The sequence below is a fragment of the Lissotriton vulgaris genome, chromosome 11 (genome assembly GCF_964263255.1).
Source record: "Lissotriton vulgaris chromosome 11, aLisVul1.2, whole genome shotgun sequence".
Classification (NCBI taxonomy): Eukaryota; Metazoa; Chordata; class Amphibia; order Caudata; family Salamandridae; genus Lissotriton; species Lissotriton vulgaris.
The window spans coordinates 347,181,897-347,197,267 of record NC_141699.1 but is presented as its reverse complement, the minus strand read 5'-3'; the positions used below and the strand labels follow the sequence as shown (position 1 = coordinate 347,197,267).

The 15,371-nt window shown below is 47.8% G+C and overlaps 1 protein-coding gene across 1 annotated transcript in view; it reads right to left on the bottom strand.

Moving 5' to 3' along the window:
* The window catches only part of OSBP2 (oxysterol binding protein 2), a 1,786,946-nt gene that overhangs the window by 1,582,632 nt on the left and 188,943 nt on the right, over positions 1-15,371 (bottom strand). Inside the window, exon 2 of the mRNA XM_086943307.1 lies at positions 14,116-14,718. Within this exon, the coding sequence (XP_086799433.1) occupies positions 14,116-14,255 (140 nt within the window). The 5' untranslated portion in view covers positions 14,256-14,718. The remainder of the gene's footprint in view (positions 1-14,115; positions 14,719-15,371) is intronic.

Below are 15,371 nucleotides of genomic sequence, written 5' to 3'. Positions count from 1 at the left end.
AGAGTCTGTGCCCTTCCCGGACTGGCTCCTGGTCACGCTAGATAGGTCCGCAACTGCCTGCAGAGCCGCCTTCCTCTCTGTCTCTGTCTGTGACACGGATGGTTTACCAGTTCTCCGACGATTCTTTCGAATCCGTTGGGACTTCCTGATCGGCTGCGCCACTCTAGCCTCCTCCGCCCTGGCTCTAGCTCCATCCGTTCCAGCTTTATAGGTGTCCCACCAGGCCCAGGCATCCGCCGAGGTCGTAAAAAAAAGCGTTTTTTCATCCACCACCACTCTCAGCTACGCCGGAAAGAGCAGGGAATATTTTATGCCCTCACCACGGAGCTCACGCTTAAGGGACAAGAAGTTGGCCCTGAGTCTCTGAGTCTCAAACGTGTAGTCCGGGAACATGGTGACTCTGTTATTATCCACTTGAAAAGGTCCCGCTTCCCTCGCCTTCTGTAGCAGCCAGTCCCTGTCTCTGTAGTGGAGTAACTTGAACACCACCGGGCGAGGTGGAAGGCCCGGGGCCGGTGGTCGAGCCGGTACCCTGTGGGCCCGCTCTAGGGAGAAGAAAGGAGACAATCCCTCCGGCGCCACTTCGGTGCGTAGCCAGTTGTCGAGGTAGCCCACCATATCGTCGCCCTCAATTTTCTCTGGTAGGCCCACGAGGCGAACATTATTGCGCCTACTCCTATTTTCCGCATCCTCGGCCCTCCTCTCCAGCACCTTCAGCCGGTCTAGGGCATCTGCCACCTGCGCTTTCACCGCTGCGTGGTCCGGAGCCAATTCCTGAACAGCGATCTCCACAGACTTCACTCTATCCTTAAGCTTGTCATGATCTGCTTTCAGGAGACCCAAGCCCGTCACCACCTGGGCTATGTCCTGCTGTAGGGCGTCTTTTGTGGTCGCGATGGCCTTCAATATACGGTCTTGCATGCGTTGAAGAGCAGACTGATCACGATCCGCTCCTTCCGCAGCCTCTGTGTCGGTCGCTCCTTCCCCCTTCCCTTTCGATTTCACCATCTCGGCTGCAAATGGTAGCGGCCTCTAGGGTCACCTCGTCACCCCCACTCCGCACTGCCGGGCTCCACCACTAGGAAATTCCCCGGGCAATAGGATCAGATAGGTCGGATGCGCTTAGCTCTGTGGGCTCCGCTCCAATCACTCTAGATGGAGCCTCACTCTAGGGTCCACTGCCGCCGTTGAGCCTTCTGATGCCAGTCTGTGCTCAGATAGCCGGGACCGTCGTCACAGGGCCGCCGCCATTTTATCGCTCCTCCAGTGACCGTAATTGTGGTCACGATGCCCAACAGCTCACATCAACTTGAAGAAAGTTCGCCCGTGCCCGCCGAGTTGGCCAGGAGGGGCCCGTCAACCCATCCAGCACCGCCAGTAGCAGGCCAGCAGAAGAGTCCGGCCTCGTGCTCCCGTCGTTTCTTTGTCTCGGGCTCAGGGCGCCATCTTAGCTCGATGGCCTTACGCTCGGTGCCAACTTTCAAAGTCAGATTTCGGGGCCAGGAACAGCTTTAGGTCGTCCACTTCGAGCGCCGCACCTTCCGTGATGACTTCAGATTTTGGGTTTTCCCAGTTTCGCTGGGATTTGTTCAAATAATCAGGATGATATTCGGGATCGGGCGCGGAGCTCCGGGCTCACGCTGCCTACCTCCTCGGCATCCAAGCCACGCCCCCCAAATGGAAGAAGGTTGATAAACAATTCTATTGTCATCTTGGATTCATTGAGGGCTTGTTTGTGCTCGCAGGGAAAAATGAAAGTGAGAGAGGCTTCACCTTTGAATCCCATTGATAACAAGCATTTGCAATGCAATAGGTCTCGCATTAGGAAAGTTTGAGGTATTGGTATTGTAAATGACAAATATTGTATTTATGTGTTGGTTTTGAAAATAGCGAAATTAATAGCTTTGTCATTTACAATACCAATAGTTTTAACTTTCACAAACGTGACACCTATAGCATTTCTAATGCAATATGTGTTGTATTTACAGGACTTAGATGTATTAATATTACAAATAACAATGGCTTTTATTTGTTTTAATAATTAATACTTAAATAAAAGTTATTGTAATTTATAATGGCAATAGCTTAAACTTTTGTAAATAACTTTTGGGAAGATTATGTTCAGTGTATTTTATTGTGATGAAAATCCAAGAACAGAAGTGAAATATTAACATATTTTTTTGTGACATTTGTAATAAATCGTGAAACATTGAGAGAACATATTAGAACCAGTTGTTGTTGAATGGTTGCACAGAGTGATGCTGTGGCGTTCAGTGGTGCTGAGTGATGCTGTGGCCTTCAGTGGTGCTGTGGCCTTCAATGGTGCTGAGTGATGCTGTGGCGTTGAGTGATGCTGTGGCGTTGAGTGAAGCTGTGGCGTTGAGTGAAGCTGTGGCGTTGAGTGAAGCTGTGGCGTTGAGTGAAGCTGTGGCGTTGAGTGAAGCTGTGGCGTTGAGTGAAGCTGTGGCGTTGAGTGAAGCTGTGGCGTTGAGTGAAGCTGTGGCGTTGAGTGAAGCTGTGGCGTTGAGTGAAGCTGTGGCGTTGAGTGAAGCTGTGGCGTTGAGTGAAGCTGTGGCGTTGAGTGAAGCTGTGGCGTTGAGTGAAGCTGTGGCGTTGAGTGAAGCTGTGGCGTTGAGTGAAGCTGTGGCGTTGAGTGAAGCTGTGGCGTTGAGTGAAGCTGTGGCGTTGAGTGAAGCTGTGGCGTTGAGTGATGCTGTGGCGTTGAGTGATGCTGTGGCGTTGAGTGATGCTGTGGCGTTGAGTGATGCTGTGGCGTTGAGTGGTGCTGTGGCGTTGAGTGGTGCTGTGGCGTTGAGTGGTGCTGTGGCGTGGAGTGGTGCTGTGGCGTTGAGTGGTGCTGTGGCATTGAGGGGTGCTGTGGCATTGAGGGGTGCTGTGGCATTGAGGGGTGCTGTGGCATTGAGGCGTGCTGAGTTATTCTGTGGTGCTGAGTGGTGCTGTGGCGCTGAGTGGTGCTGTGGCATTGAGTGGTGCTGTGGCGTTGAGTGGTGCTGTGGCGCTGAGTGGTGCTGTGGCGCTGAGTGGTGCTGTGGCGTTGAGTGGTGCTGTGGCGTTGAGTGGTGCTGTGGCGTTGAGTGGTGCTGTGGCGTTGAGGGGTGCTGTGGCATTGAGGGGTGCTGTGGCATTGAGGGGTGCTGTGGCATTGAGGGGTGCTGTGGCATTGAGGGGTGCTGTGGCATTGAGTGGTGCTGTGGCATTGAGTGGTGCTGTGGCGTTGAGTGGTGCTGTGGCGTTGAGTGGTGATGTGGCGTTGAGGGGTTGTGTTGGAGGGTGGAGTTGGATTTTGCGGGTGGAGTTGGATTTTGCGGGTGGAGTTGGATTTTGCGGGTGGAGTTGGATTTTGCGGGTGGAGTTGGATTTTGCGGGTGGAGTTGGATTTTGCGGGTGGAGTTGGATTTTGCGGGTGGAGTTGGATTTTGAGGGTGGAGTTGGATTTTGAGGGTGGAGTTGGAGTCTGTAGTTGTAGTTTACGGGTGGATTTGAATGTTGGAGTTAGAGGGTGGAGTTGGATGGTGTTTTTGGAGGGTGGATTTGTAGTTGGAGGAAGGAGTTGGAGTGTGGATTTGAAGTAAATGTAAATGTAAATGTGCTTCGATTTATATAGCGCGCTTTAACCCAGGGGCCTCAAGGCGCTTGCTTAGGGAACCCGTCCTGGTATTCCCCTGTGAGATACCCCGGACGGGTATCCACAAGGTGAAAGCCAGGCATCCCGCCGCGAGGGGCCGTAGTGGAGATTAAGCAAGCTATTGCCCAGAGTCGCAGAGTGTGACCCCGTGAGTCGAGTAGGCACCAGAGCGAGAATTGTCGACTCCGTGGAATTTTTGAGCCCGAGACCCGCCGAGGCGGGGAATCGAACCCTGGTCCACGGCCGATCTCAGCTTCTGGGTCTGCCGCCTCTAACCACTGAGCCACGCTTCTCCACCAAGTGGAGAAGCGTGAAGTGTTGAGTTGGAGGGTGTAGTTGGATGGTGGAGTTGGAGATTGTAGTCGGAGGGTGTATTTGGAGTGTGTAGTAGTGCTTGGATGGTGGATTTGGATGGTGGATTTTGAGGGTGGAGTTGGAGGGTAAAGTGGTGGGCGGGTAGAGTGGTGGTGCTAGAGTGTGGGCGCTAGAGTGTGGGCGTTAGAGTGGTGAATTGGGTTGTGGCTCATAGAGTGGTGGCGTGTAGAGTGTTGATGGAGAGAGTGGTAGAGTGGTAGCGGTAGAAGGCTGTACTGTGTGTGAGAGTTAGAGTGTGTGTGTGAGAGAGAGAGTGTGTGTGTGTGAGAGAGAGAGAGAGTGTGTGAGAGAGAGAGAGAGTGTGAGAGAGTGTTTGAGAGAGAGTGTGTGTGTTAGAGTGTGTGTGTGTGTGTGTGTGTGAGAGAGTGTGTGTGTGTGAGAGAGAGAGTGTGTGAGAGAGAAAGAGCGTGTGTGAGAGAGAAAGAGCGTGTGTGAGAGAGAGAGAGCGTGTGTGTGAAAGAGAGTGTGTGTGTGTGAGAGAGAGTGTGTGTGTGAGAGAGTGAGAGAGAGAGAGAGAGAGAGAGAGTGTGTGTGTGTGTGTGAGAGAGAGAGAGAGAGTGAGTGTGTGTGTGTGTGTGTGTGTGAGAGAGAGTGTGTGTGTGTGTGTGAGATTGTGTGTGTGAGATTGTGTGTGAGAGAGAGAGTGTGTGTGAGAGAGAGTGTGCGAGAGAGACTGTGTGCGAGAGAGAGAGTGCATGTGTGAGAGAGAGTGTGTGTGTGTGAGAGAGAGAGTGCATGTGTGAGAGAGAGTGTGTGTGTGTGTGAGAGAGAGAGAGAGAGGGAGTGTGTGTGTGTGTGTGTGTGAGAGAGAGAGAGAGTGTGTGTGTGTGTGTGTGTGTGTGAGAGAGAGAGATTGTGTGAGTGAGAGAGAGAGAGTGTGTGTGTGAGAGAGAGTGTGTGTGCAATCAGGCAGTGCCCGATAGACTGGTCAGACAAATCAGTCGGGGGCTAGTTTAAGGAGTTTGTGGGCCTGTTTTATTACCAGTTGAGCCGGATTTTAAGGTTCATTTCTCCGATATTACAATGAACAATGTCTGCAGCAAACACAAATGCATGCAGTCGACCATTCCTTTCAAAATACCTATATTGGGGGTCTTTACAAGTTTAAAAATAGCATTGATTTGCAAATGTGATGATGGTAAGCGTGTCTGAAGCGAGATGCGTGTGGCATGCTCTGTTCAATGTGCTGTGCTGAAGGTTTGCGTCTTAATTTGATGGTAACTGCTGCTGGAACCTGTGAAGAAGTCTATACATCAGCGGAGCTGCGAGAAAAGGGTGATTACACAAGATAAGCTGTAACTTACCTTTAGCATCAACGAATCGGGTGGTAATTACAGCACGTGATTTACTTTTTCCCACACATTATTTAGTCAACTCTGCTGCATAATTTGAGCCATCCCTGCGCTTAATTCCAGCAGACCTGCTATTACATTACCCAGTTGTGAGTGGAGCAGCTCACAACACATGCACCTTATTATTATAATTTTTATTATGAAAGGCAAAATCTCGCCCCAGAGCAGGACCAAGATCAGTCTGGATTTCAGGGGTAATACTTGTCCGGGTAACGAATATAATAACGAATAAATAACAGAGGATAGACGCCAAATGTATTTGGTCAACAACGATAATGTTTTCCTCGAAGTGCATCTTACCAAGTACAATCTAGGGCGAGTAAAACAGAAGCACAACTTCTCATTCCTAGATATATCCTGAAATAAACCATATATGCCAACTGACAGAATCCCAACGTAAATTGCATTAGGCCCTAATGATTAGGGTGTAAGCTACTTTAAAATACTATCCAATTTGTCCCTGTTTAGAACTGACGCATTTAGTGATGGAAACAAAACATCAGCTTTGAGGATACAAAGAGGTGATCACAGTTTGAATCAGTGAGGTAGAGCCATGTCCCATTAACATATGACGAGAAAACGCATAAGTGAAAGACTAGCCACAAAGAATGATGTAGCAGGTAAGTGTTGGTAAGTGAGCGGTCTATTGGGGAGCAGTCCAAAACTCTAGGGGGAACGTTCGTTCCTGGCTTATACACCTATACGTTGCACTTTTTGCAAGACGCTTTCGGAGGGCTTGCCAGAGACCTATGAAATAAAGGAAATCATCGCCTCGCTCAAAAAATAATCTCCCTTTCCCGAGCTAAAACAGAAGGTTGTCAGTACGTTCTTACCATTAGAAATGTACACCATATCGGCAGCAGTGCTGATCCTTGCCTACGCAGTACACTTCCGCTTTGAAAAGGCTTCGCCTAGCCTATTGCAGGCTCTGCTATGACGTCTTAGGGGCGAAGATAGAGGTGGGCGGCAATCATTAAACAAGGGACTGAAGTTTCTCTGTCGTGGTGGGGCGGGGGTGTTTACGTCACTTCTGTCAACAGACTGCTTTGTGGCGTCAAAAGTTTGTGACAAACTATGGTAGAAAATGATAAAGTAGTGCTAGGTCTTTTTTTATGTCGGAAGAGACGGATTGTATTTTAGAAAGCAGAAGTCTTTGAAGAAGAAAGCACTAGGAATAGCAATTTAGGCGGAACCTGAATCAACACCGTGATCCTGTACCACATTTAAGGGCTTGAGGGTTGGTGTGCAGCATGAACCTTGGTTCGAGGAGACGGCATGTTATTTGCCCGATTCAACACTTCCGATTTAGGCAGAGACCCGCTTGTAAGAAAAACAAGCACCGCCTCTCCCCTACCTGCTCCACCGCCGAGGAAACAGGATAATGAATCCCGCCCCTCCAGGACTCCCTGACCTGCCTCATGGTTGCCAAGGCAATATTTCTGAAAATATTGTCGTGCTACCGTAAGGCAGGTCATGGAGTCCTCGAGAGGTGGGATCCAGAGCAGACAAATCTGCTAAACAGGAGCTTTTTCCAATGGCAGGCCTCCATTTCGAGAGGCCTGCCAATGGAAAAAGGGGGCGTGGTTTCACACAGTACTGAAATTCTCCTGTTCACAATAAGTCTTTGCCTCCAGCAGGGCCATGCCCTGCAATGGAGGCTTCGACCTAAAAAGGGCAGAATTAATAGTGGAGAGCATATTCTGCCTCTAATTTTGCAGGGCTTCTGACAACTATCCAATATAGTCATTACTGAAGAACTTTCAGAAACTGGCAAAACAAAATTGAGCAGGGTTCGGATTTTACATCAACCAAAAAGTGATGGAACAGGAAACCTGGTTTCTGCCAGATATTTTGTTGGCTTCACTAGCGGCAACAGTGGCTGGATCATCTACAGCAACAAGAAGGCAAATATAGATAAGGTCCTGGAAGGTGGATTCTACAAAAATGAATCTATTGATACAAATCCACTGAACAGGATCTCTCTGGAAAAGGTGTGGTGCAGCGGCCAGGGTGCCCGAATCCGGACTATAGGGTTCACGGTTCGATCCCCGGCGGCAAATTAGCCGAGCACCATGTGACTCTGGGCAATAGCTTGCTGAAACTTCCAGACGGCCCTGAGCGCCGGGACACCTGTCCGGATGTAGCTGTGAACTTCACAAATGCTGGCATTTACATTTACATTTGGCACACACCTGGATCCATGGGTCCAAAGAAATCCCTTGAAGACAGAAAGCTGATGGCACTTGCAAAGCTTCTGGCGAGACAAAAAGTTCTATACCTAGTAAAGGGCTTTTGGATCATCTTTCCATTCTAAAGCTACAAAATCAGTACTTTCATGGGAGGGCCATAGCCAGGAAGTCCCTCTATTAGAAACGTCGCGGATTCAGTATGCTGGAGCTTTTAACTCAGCTCCGTTGGCCCCAAAATCCTGACTATGTTGGGAAGCATCACCAATTGGCAGTAGGAGGCAGGTGACTTTTTTCCACGACAAATGAAAGGCATCAATTGTGGATTAATCGTATGAGGACTTTTTACACCTGGGTTATCAGATCCCTTTTCAAGAAAGTCCAGCCAATTGTTTTTACCCTTTGTCTAAGATCCACAAAAAAAAGTTAGCCTTACTGGAAGGGTTCCAGAGTTTAATGCTAACAAGCTGCAATAGTTCCAGTCCGGATCCTCTCTCACAGAAATGGAAGGGATTTTACTCAATACGGTTTCTGGTGCAGAAAACATCCGGAGAGTACAGGCCTGTTTCTGAAACAGCCAACAGCTTTATGTCACATGAAAAGTCTAATATTATGTGCCGGCATTTAGATCTGCCCTATATACCATATAAAAAGAGAGGAGAGTTAGGGGCTTCTTTGGACTTCCTAGATGCATAATTGCATAGGCAGATACATCAAGCATTGCACAATGATCTAGTTCAAGACAATCAGTTCCTGTTGCAAGTCCTGCCTTTTAGTTGTCCTCCTATAGGAGGATCTTTACAAACATACTGGCATTGTTGATTGAACTGAGCCATGCAAGAGGACTTCAGATCCTCCCTCATTTGGTGGATTTGTTTTAAAGGCACATCAGCAAGTAGAAATCGTCCACGGTATTTGTTTGCCAAACAACAAATCTCATTTGACACCGACTCTGGATCTTCCATGCATAGGGGCACATCTCAGATTGGATCAGGAGGTGTTCTTACTTGTGTCTTAGATGTAAAAACTGGTGGTATGTCTCTTATTTCCCAAGAAGCCTCCAAAGAAAGTAAGTGGCTGAAGGTTCTGGCAATCCTGCCTCGTGCCAGACTACACTCGATTTCCTTTGTCATCTGCTAGAATTTTGGGACCCCAAGTCACTTCGGTACGAAACAAAGAGTCCCTCAAACCCTATAGACTTTTCAGGCACTGTAGTGGCGGTTCAAACAGGTAAATCTAGCCAGGTAGTTGGCTTTGGAAGTCGCTTCACCCAATATTCTGACCACAGATGTGAATGGGGTGGGCTGAGGAACAGCTTTGGAGAATAAAATCAGCACAGTGAAAATGGTCTTAGAGTTAAAGGATTTTGTTGTCCAATTGGAGGGAGTTGAATGCAGTCCAAATGGTACTGCTGCATTTTGCTTCGTTCTTGAAAACTCATCATGTGGGGTCCCGCAGGGCTCTTCGCTCAGCCCGACGTTGTTTAACGTTTATATGAGGCCGCTGGCTGGGATCGTCCGTCCATATGGTATTAGGATCGTTACCTATGCGGACGATACCCAGCTGGTGGTCTCTCTGACGCGGGGCGAGGGCTCTGTGGCCATGGTAGATCTGGCGGGTTTGCCTGAGTGAAGTGAGAAGCTGGATGACCCGGTCTTGTCTCAAGCTTAATGGGGACAAGACAGAGTTCATGCTGCTGGGACGATCGGCTCCAGCCTCCTTTGGCTCGGTCTGGCCCGCCTGTCTGGTCCCCCTCCAGCTCCCAAGAGTGCCTTAAGAGCCTGGGCATTTGGCTTGATAGGTCCCTAACGTTAGACTATCAGGCCGTCAAGCTATCTGCCACCTGTTTTGGCCTTCTCAGAATTTTAAGGAGGATACTCCCTCTGCTACCATTCAAGGCCAAACAAACGGTAGTACAGGGATTGATCCATTCTAGGCTGGATTTTGGAAACGCAGTTTATCTTGGAGCCCCTGACTCCACATTGCGGAAACTGCAAGTTATTCAAAACTGCACGGCCCACGCCCTACTGCAAATTCCCCGCAGGCTCTCTGCCAAACCTGGACTAATAAGCTTGCACTGGCTCCCTGTTAGGGACAGGATCAGCTTCAAGTCCCTCTGCATTGCCCATCAGTCATTCTGGGAAACTGGTCCAGCAATTAATCTCCCTCTAATTACCCCTTACCTCCCCAGCAGACAGCTGCGTTCAGCTAACGCATTTCTTGCTGTCGTGCCCAAGGTTAAAAGAACTAGAGTGGGAGGCCGTTCCTTCACCCTAAATGCGGCCAGGCTGTGGAACACTCTACCCCTCCACTTAAGGTCCAATCCAGACCTAACCTCCTTCAGGAAACAACTGAAAACTTTTTTGTTTAATAAGTAGGCCCCCTTCAACCACTGTGCCATCTGCCTTAATGTAAGAGCAACTTTTAGTCATAGCACTTGGACGCCTCCGGGCAACTATTTGCGCTTTACAAAACGCATTTTCATTTCATGTTTAGGTCAGGATGGACAACCAAGTACTCCTTGCATATGTCAAACATCAAGGGAGCTCAGGAGTAAAGTCCTTGTTGACATTGACTCAGGAGATTTGTATGTGGGCCGAAGCCAATCTCCCTACTATGTAGGCAGTTTATCTCCGGGGGAGAGAGAATGGGCCTATAGATCATCTGAGCAGTATTATTCCTTCCTCTGAAGCTCTAGAGTTGTCCCAGTCAACATTCCTCCAGATAATACAGAGAACTTGGATGCAGGAGCCAGATTTCTTTCCATCGATGACATACTTCTGCCCGTTTTTGCATTAGGGTTTCTTGCCCTGAGCTTTGGAAGGTGGATTCACTATCCTTTCCATAATCCAAGATGCTCCTTTATGACTTCCTTCCCATCCCCTTAGATCTGAAGACGTTACAGAAGGCAAATGAGAACTGGGCGGAGATACTTCTGGTAGTGCAATGCTGGAAGTGTCAGCCAATGTTTCCTCTTCACCTACAGCTGGCAGTTCAGAGACTGTGGATGATTCTATTGTCACCGTATCTGCTGAGAGGCAGTTCTCTTCCTCCGGCATCCAAGGCCCATCTTCAACTGGGCATAAGGCACTTGAGAATTAGCTTGACTAACATGGGTTGCTCGTTTGAAGTAGATGAATGTATTCAGAAGTACAGTCAGCCAGCAACAATAAGGACATACTACAGCCTCTAGCGCAGCTTTGAAAGGTTGTATGTAACCAGTTCAGCTTTAAGTCCAGTTTCTAGCGACCCATCTTTGATATCAGATTTTCTGGGGGAAGGGTTCCTACTGGAACTCTCAGTTACCAGCTTGTAGGCTCAGTGGACAGCTGTGAAGGCTTTTGAGGCCCACATCTGGAAGTGATTGTTCCCTTGGCAACTAGGCTGTTGGGGCTGGAGGGGGGGTCCTAATTCAGTTACATTATTCTCGCATTATAAGCACTTCAAAGGACTTCTATTAAGGCACTGGATTCTGTGAACTTAAATATTTGCTTATAAGATATGATTTTAGTGGCAATTTATCAGGATGGAGAACCGGAAAGTTAGGAGGTCTATTAAGTTTAGATACGCTCCTAAAGTTCTTTGAAGATAAAGTTAATCACCTGACCGAAATCCATGAACAGGATGTACCAACCGTTGCACACACCAGCTGCCATGGTTTCGGCCCGTTCTCAGAAGAGGAGGTAGAAAAGGTTATGCTTGAGGTCAAGTCGGGTTCTCCACTTGACCCTTGTCCACATCACATTTTTTCCCAATTAACTCCTGTAATATGTCCAGCAGTTACCAGAGTACTCAATCTCTCCCTTAGTTCTGCTGAATTTCCAGATTCATGGAAACAGGCCCTAGTCACCCCTTTAGTAAAGAAGGCTGGAGCAGACGTAAACAATCCGGCCAATTACAGACCAATATCCCAGCTACCTTACTTATCAAAGGTTCTGGAGAAGTTAGTCAACAGAAGTCTGTCCACATTTCTTGAAGCAAATGGCCTGCTGGATGATTCACAGACAGGGTTCCGGACAAACAACAGCACCGAAACTACACTCTTAGCGGTGACAGACAGTATCAGAACCAGGGTAGATCAGGGTAGAACAGTCGCACTGATACTTCTTGATCTATCAGCGGCTTTTGATACTGTACCCCACAACCAACTGTTGAACATCCTGGCAGAGAAAGGAATACTGGGCAAAGCATTGGGATGGCTACAATCGTTCCTAGCGGATCGAACCCAATCAGTACGTTTGGGTGACTACACATCCCCTCCACGACTCATAAAATATGGAGTTCCCCAGGGGGCGTCATTGAGCCCAACTTTGTTTAACGTATTCGTCTCCTCGCTGGCAACCATTGGCAAAAAGTGGGGCGTAGAAATGTGCTCCTATGCTGATGACACTCAGCTGATGGTCACCATTGATGGAAATGATGACTCCAAAACTAGACTGACGAACTGTTTGACCGAATTAGCAACTTGGATGCAGGACCACTGTCTTAGACTAAACGCCGACAAATCCGAAATCTTACTGTTCGGCAGAGGCACACAGGCCTGGGACAACAGCTGGTGGCCAAGTGACTTGGGTTTACCTCCCAACCCCACTGCTAAAGCAAAAAACTTAGGTATAATACTGGATAGGGATTTATCCATGAAATCCCATGTTTCTACAACTTGTGGAAGGAGCTTTGGACTTCTGAAGTTGCTTAGACGTGTCTTCCCCTGGGTGCCAACGGATTGCAGGAAAACCTTAGTCCAGTCACTACTGATGAGCAGGCTGGACTACGGTAATTCTCTGTTTGTAGGTATGGCGGATTATCTCTTTTCTAAATTACAGCTGGTTCAGAATGCCGCTGCCAAAGCCATCTGCAACAAAAGAAAATTTGATTCAGCTAAAAGTTGCATGCGTGAACTTCATTGGCTCCCAATGCGGCAACGAGCCATCTTTAAGCTGTTGTGCATTTCTTATAAGGTACTCCACGGCACAGGCCCCACCATCCTACATGACAGGGTCAGATTCCATAAACCTTCTAGACACCTACGATCTATGACGTTAGGAAGAGCAGTCATCACCCGAGCTCGTACTGTCAGGATGGGAGAGCGGGCCTTCTCCCACATTGCGGCAACAAAGTGGAACGAGCTACCCCCCAAAATTAGAACAAATGACTGCTTTGTCTCATTTAAGAAACAACTGAAAACATTCCTCTTCCCCAGGTCAGATCAATAATTTTCAAACAGAGCCGATGCCAAATCACTTGCAATGTTCTTCAGCGCCGTGATGTCCTCTCAGGATGAATGTTAGCGCTTTACAAATAAATAAATACAATGCAATACAATACAATACAAATAATTGGAGACCCAGTCCTGATTTTGTGCCCAGGTGCATTCTGTTTTTTTATTGTTCAATTGAACTTTTGCTGCCAGTTTAAGTGCCTTTGTCTTCTTCCAATGAGGAGGATTTATTGAACATCCTTGAAGTACAAAAGGCCTTTTGGTTTTATCTTGAGAGAATGCAACCTTTAAAAAAAACGTTTTTGTATTTCTTACATTTGCTGTTTCTGGGAGGGGACGGAGACCCACCATTTCAATACCGAGTAGAAGGTTGAAGCAAGCCATCTTAATCTCTTATGAAAGAGAAACGGAAACCTTATCACAATTCCAAGGGAGGCCAAGAAGAGAGATAGCTACACCCTGGGCAGCTTTGAAAGTGGGGACGTCAATGTCTGCTGGTCGCAGTGATGCCACATGGTCTACCCCCATACATGTATGAGACATAACATACTGCATAGTCCTATTAGTTCTGTCTGCAGTTTTCGAATAATAATGAAGTGAATAAAAGTCAATGTGAGACTGTTTTTGAATGTTGTTTTTTCCTAAAAAAGGATGGTGTTAGAGCTAACTCTGTTAAGACTGTAAAAGCGAAAATGAACTAGGAGGTAATGGGCCACTAACCTTCATTACTCCAAATCCAGGTCTTCCTCGTCACAGTCCAAGCATCCCTGGCAGCCAATCCCATTGATCATGTAAGTTTCCAGGCTCAAAAAGATTGAGTGAAGCTTGTAATCAACAGGAAAGTGGGATAGCTTGGCTTCTATTTCTAGTTCACAGTGAGAGGTATTTCTTATTGAGAAGCCATACCGGCAGGTAGACAACCCTATTTTTGGCTTTGGCGAACGTCTGCTCCATGGAGAAGCGGATGCTCACTCTATTAGGACTGTGAAGAGGAAGACATGGACTAATGAAAATTTCTAGTAAGGCACCAGCATTTTCTTTCTCCTATATGTACGTGCGGTAGAGCTTTAACCTCACATTGACTTTTACTGCATTCCTATCCTTTTATTTGTAGTAGCGATGTATTCACAATGTGCATGTATTATTTGGAGATTCGTGTATTTAAAACAGTTCATACATATTCCACCTCACCTCTCCGCTAAAACACTGTACGTGGCTCTCGTGATAATGCATTAGTTTTCCCTTTATATATTTATTCGTTATATAAGGGCTACTCGCCACTATGACGCTGAGATATAAGTCTCACTGCTAGCCTACTGTGCCTGTACGCGCCCGTACCTGTAGTATGACAGCAGACCGTTGCTGAGCACGAACCAGCGGCGCTGATAGCCCTTCAGGTAGTTGGTCCATTTGAAAAGCCAGCCCTTGTACGTATCACAGGGCCCTGGTCCCACACAGGCACTGCCAGCGTCAGTCATAAGCAAACTACGGGCTGCGCGCTGAAGCAGACCCCACCTTCAAGAAGTGGTTTTAACAGTCACCTGCAGGAGAGCAAGGATAACTTAGATGGGCGGGGCAGCTGGGTGGAGCAAAGAGGGCGTGGAATAAAAGGGTGGGGACGAAGTGCCACTTACAGTCAACAGACCAAGGGCTGTTGAACTTGCATATCGCAGACACATTGTGTCGTGGAGCGCGCAGGGTGTTCCTGGTCCTGTCCCATGTGATGGCGGCCGCCATGTTGGAACGGTCGCTATAGTGACGCGAAGACGTACAAGGAGGTGAGCAAGCCCACTGCACAGATTAAAACTGGAGCAGTGAAAGAGTGATAGCAGAAGGGGGACAGTTTGCACAGCCAACGAAGGAGCTCAAGACTGCGTGATGCTTGCAGCGTGTTGTGAGCAAAAGGAAGAAATGTAGGTAAGGAAGATACTTCTGTCTGGGCTGTCTCGCAAGACACAATACGAACTGAACAACGGATTTAACAGGCATAAAGGGCTCTGAAATAGTTGCGAAAATAGGTCTTGTCTTCAAGAACCTAACTTTCTGTCGATTTTGATGTCGTATAACTGATCCTGTATCTCGCCTTAAAAAAAATAAAGAAAACCTGTGGTCGGGGGCGAGAGCCGTCGCCATGTTGGAGTGAAGTGTGAACCGAAAATTAACATCAGTAGCTGGAGTCGGAATGTAATTCATTAGTTTTTAATTGTCCTTTTCGCTATTCTGTGTAAATGATGCCAACAGCTTAATTTCCTACTGGATTCACAGCAGCTCTTGAAAGTCACGGACGTACCTGCCACTGCTGCAAATTTCTCCGAGTGTAGGTAGGTAGTCTACACTTCGTACTACCCATGCGTGAATTTCCACTCTTCAAATAAACTACTTCCATCTTCACATGGTCTCCGACTTCTTCCAGAATCATTCTCATCTTAACCCACTTTAAAACAAAATCACAAGGGGGAAATAACATCACCCTTTTGGGAACACCCTGCTGGTCCTGATTAGTACCAGGGGCGGCTGGTGACATTTGAAAGTGGTGCGGCGTAAACTAATTTGCATATTGCACCGCAGCGATCGAGAGCAGCGAGCGAGCCGAA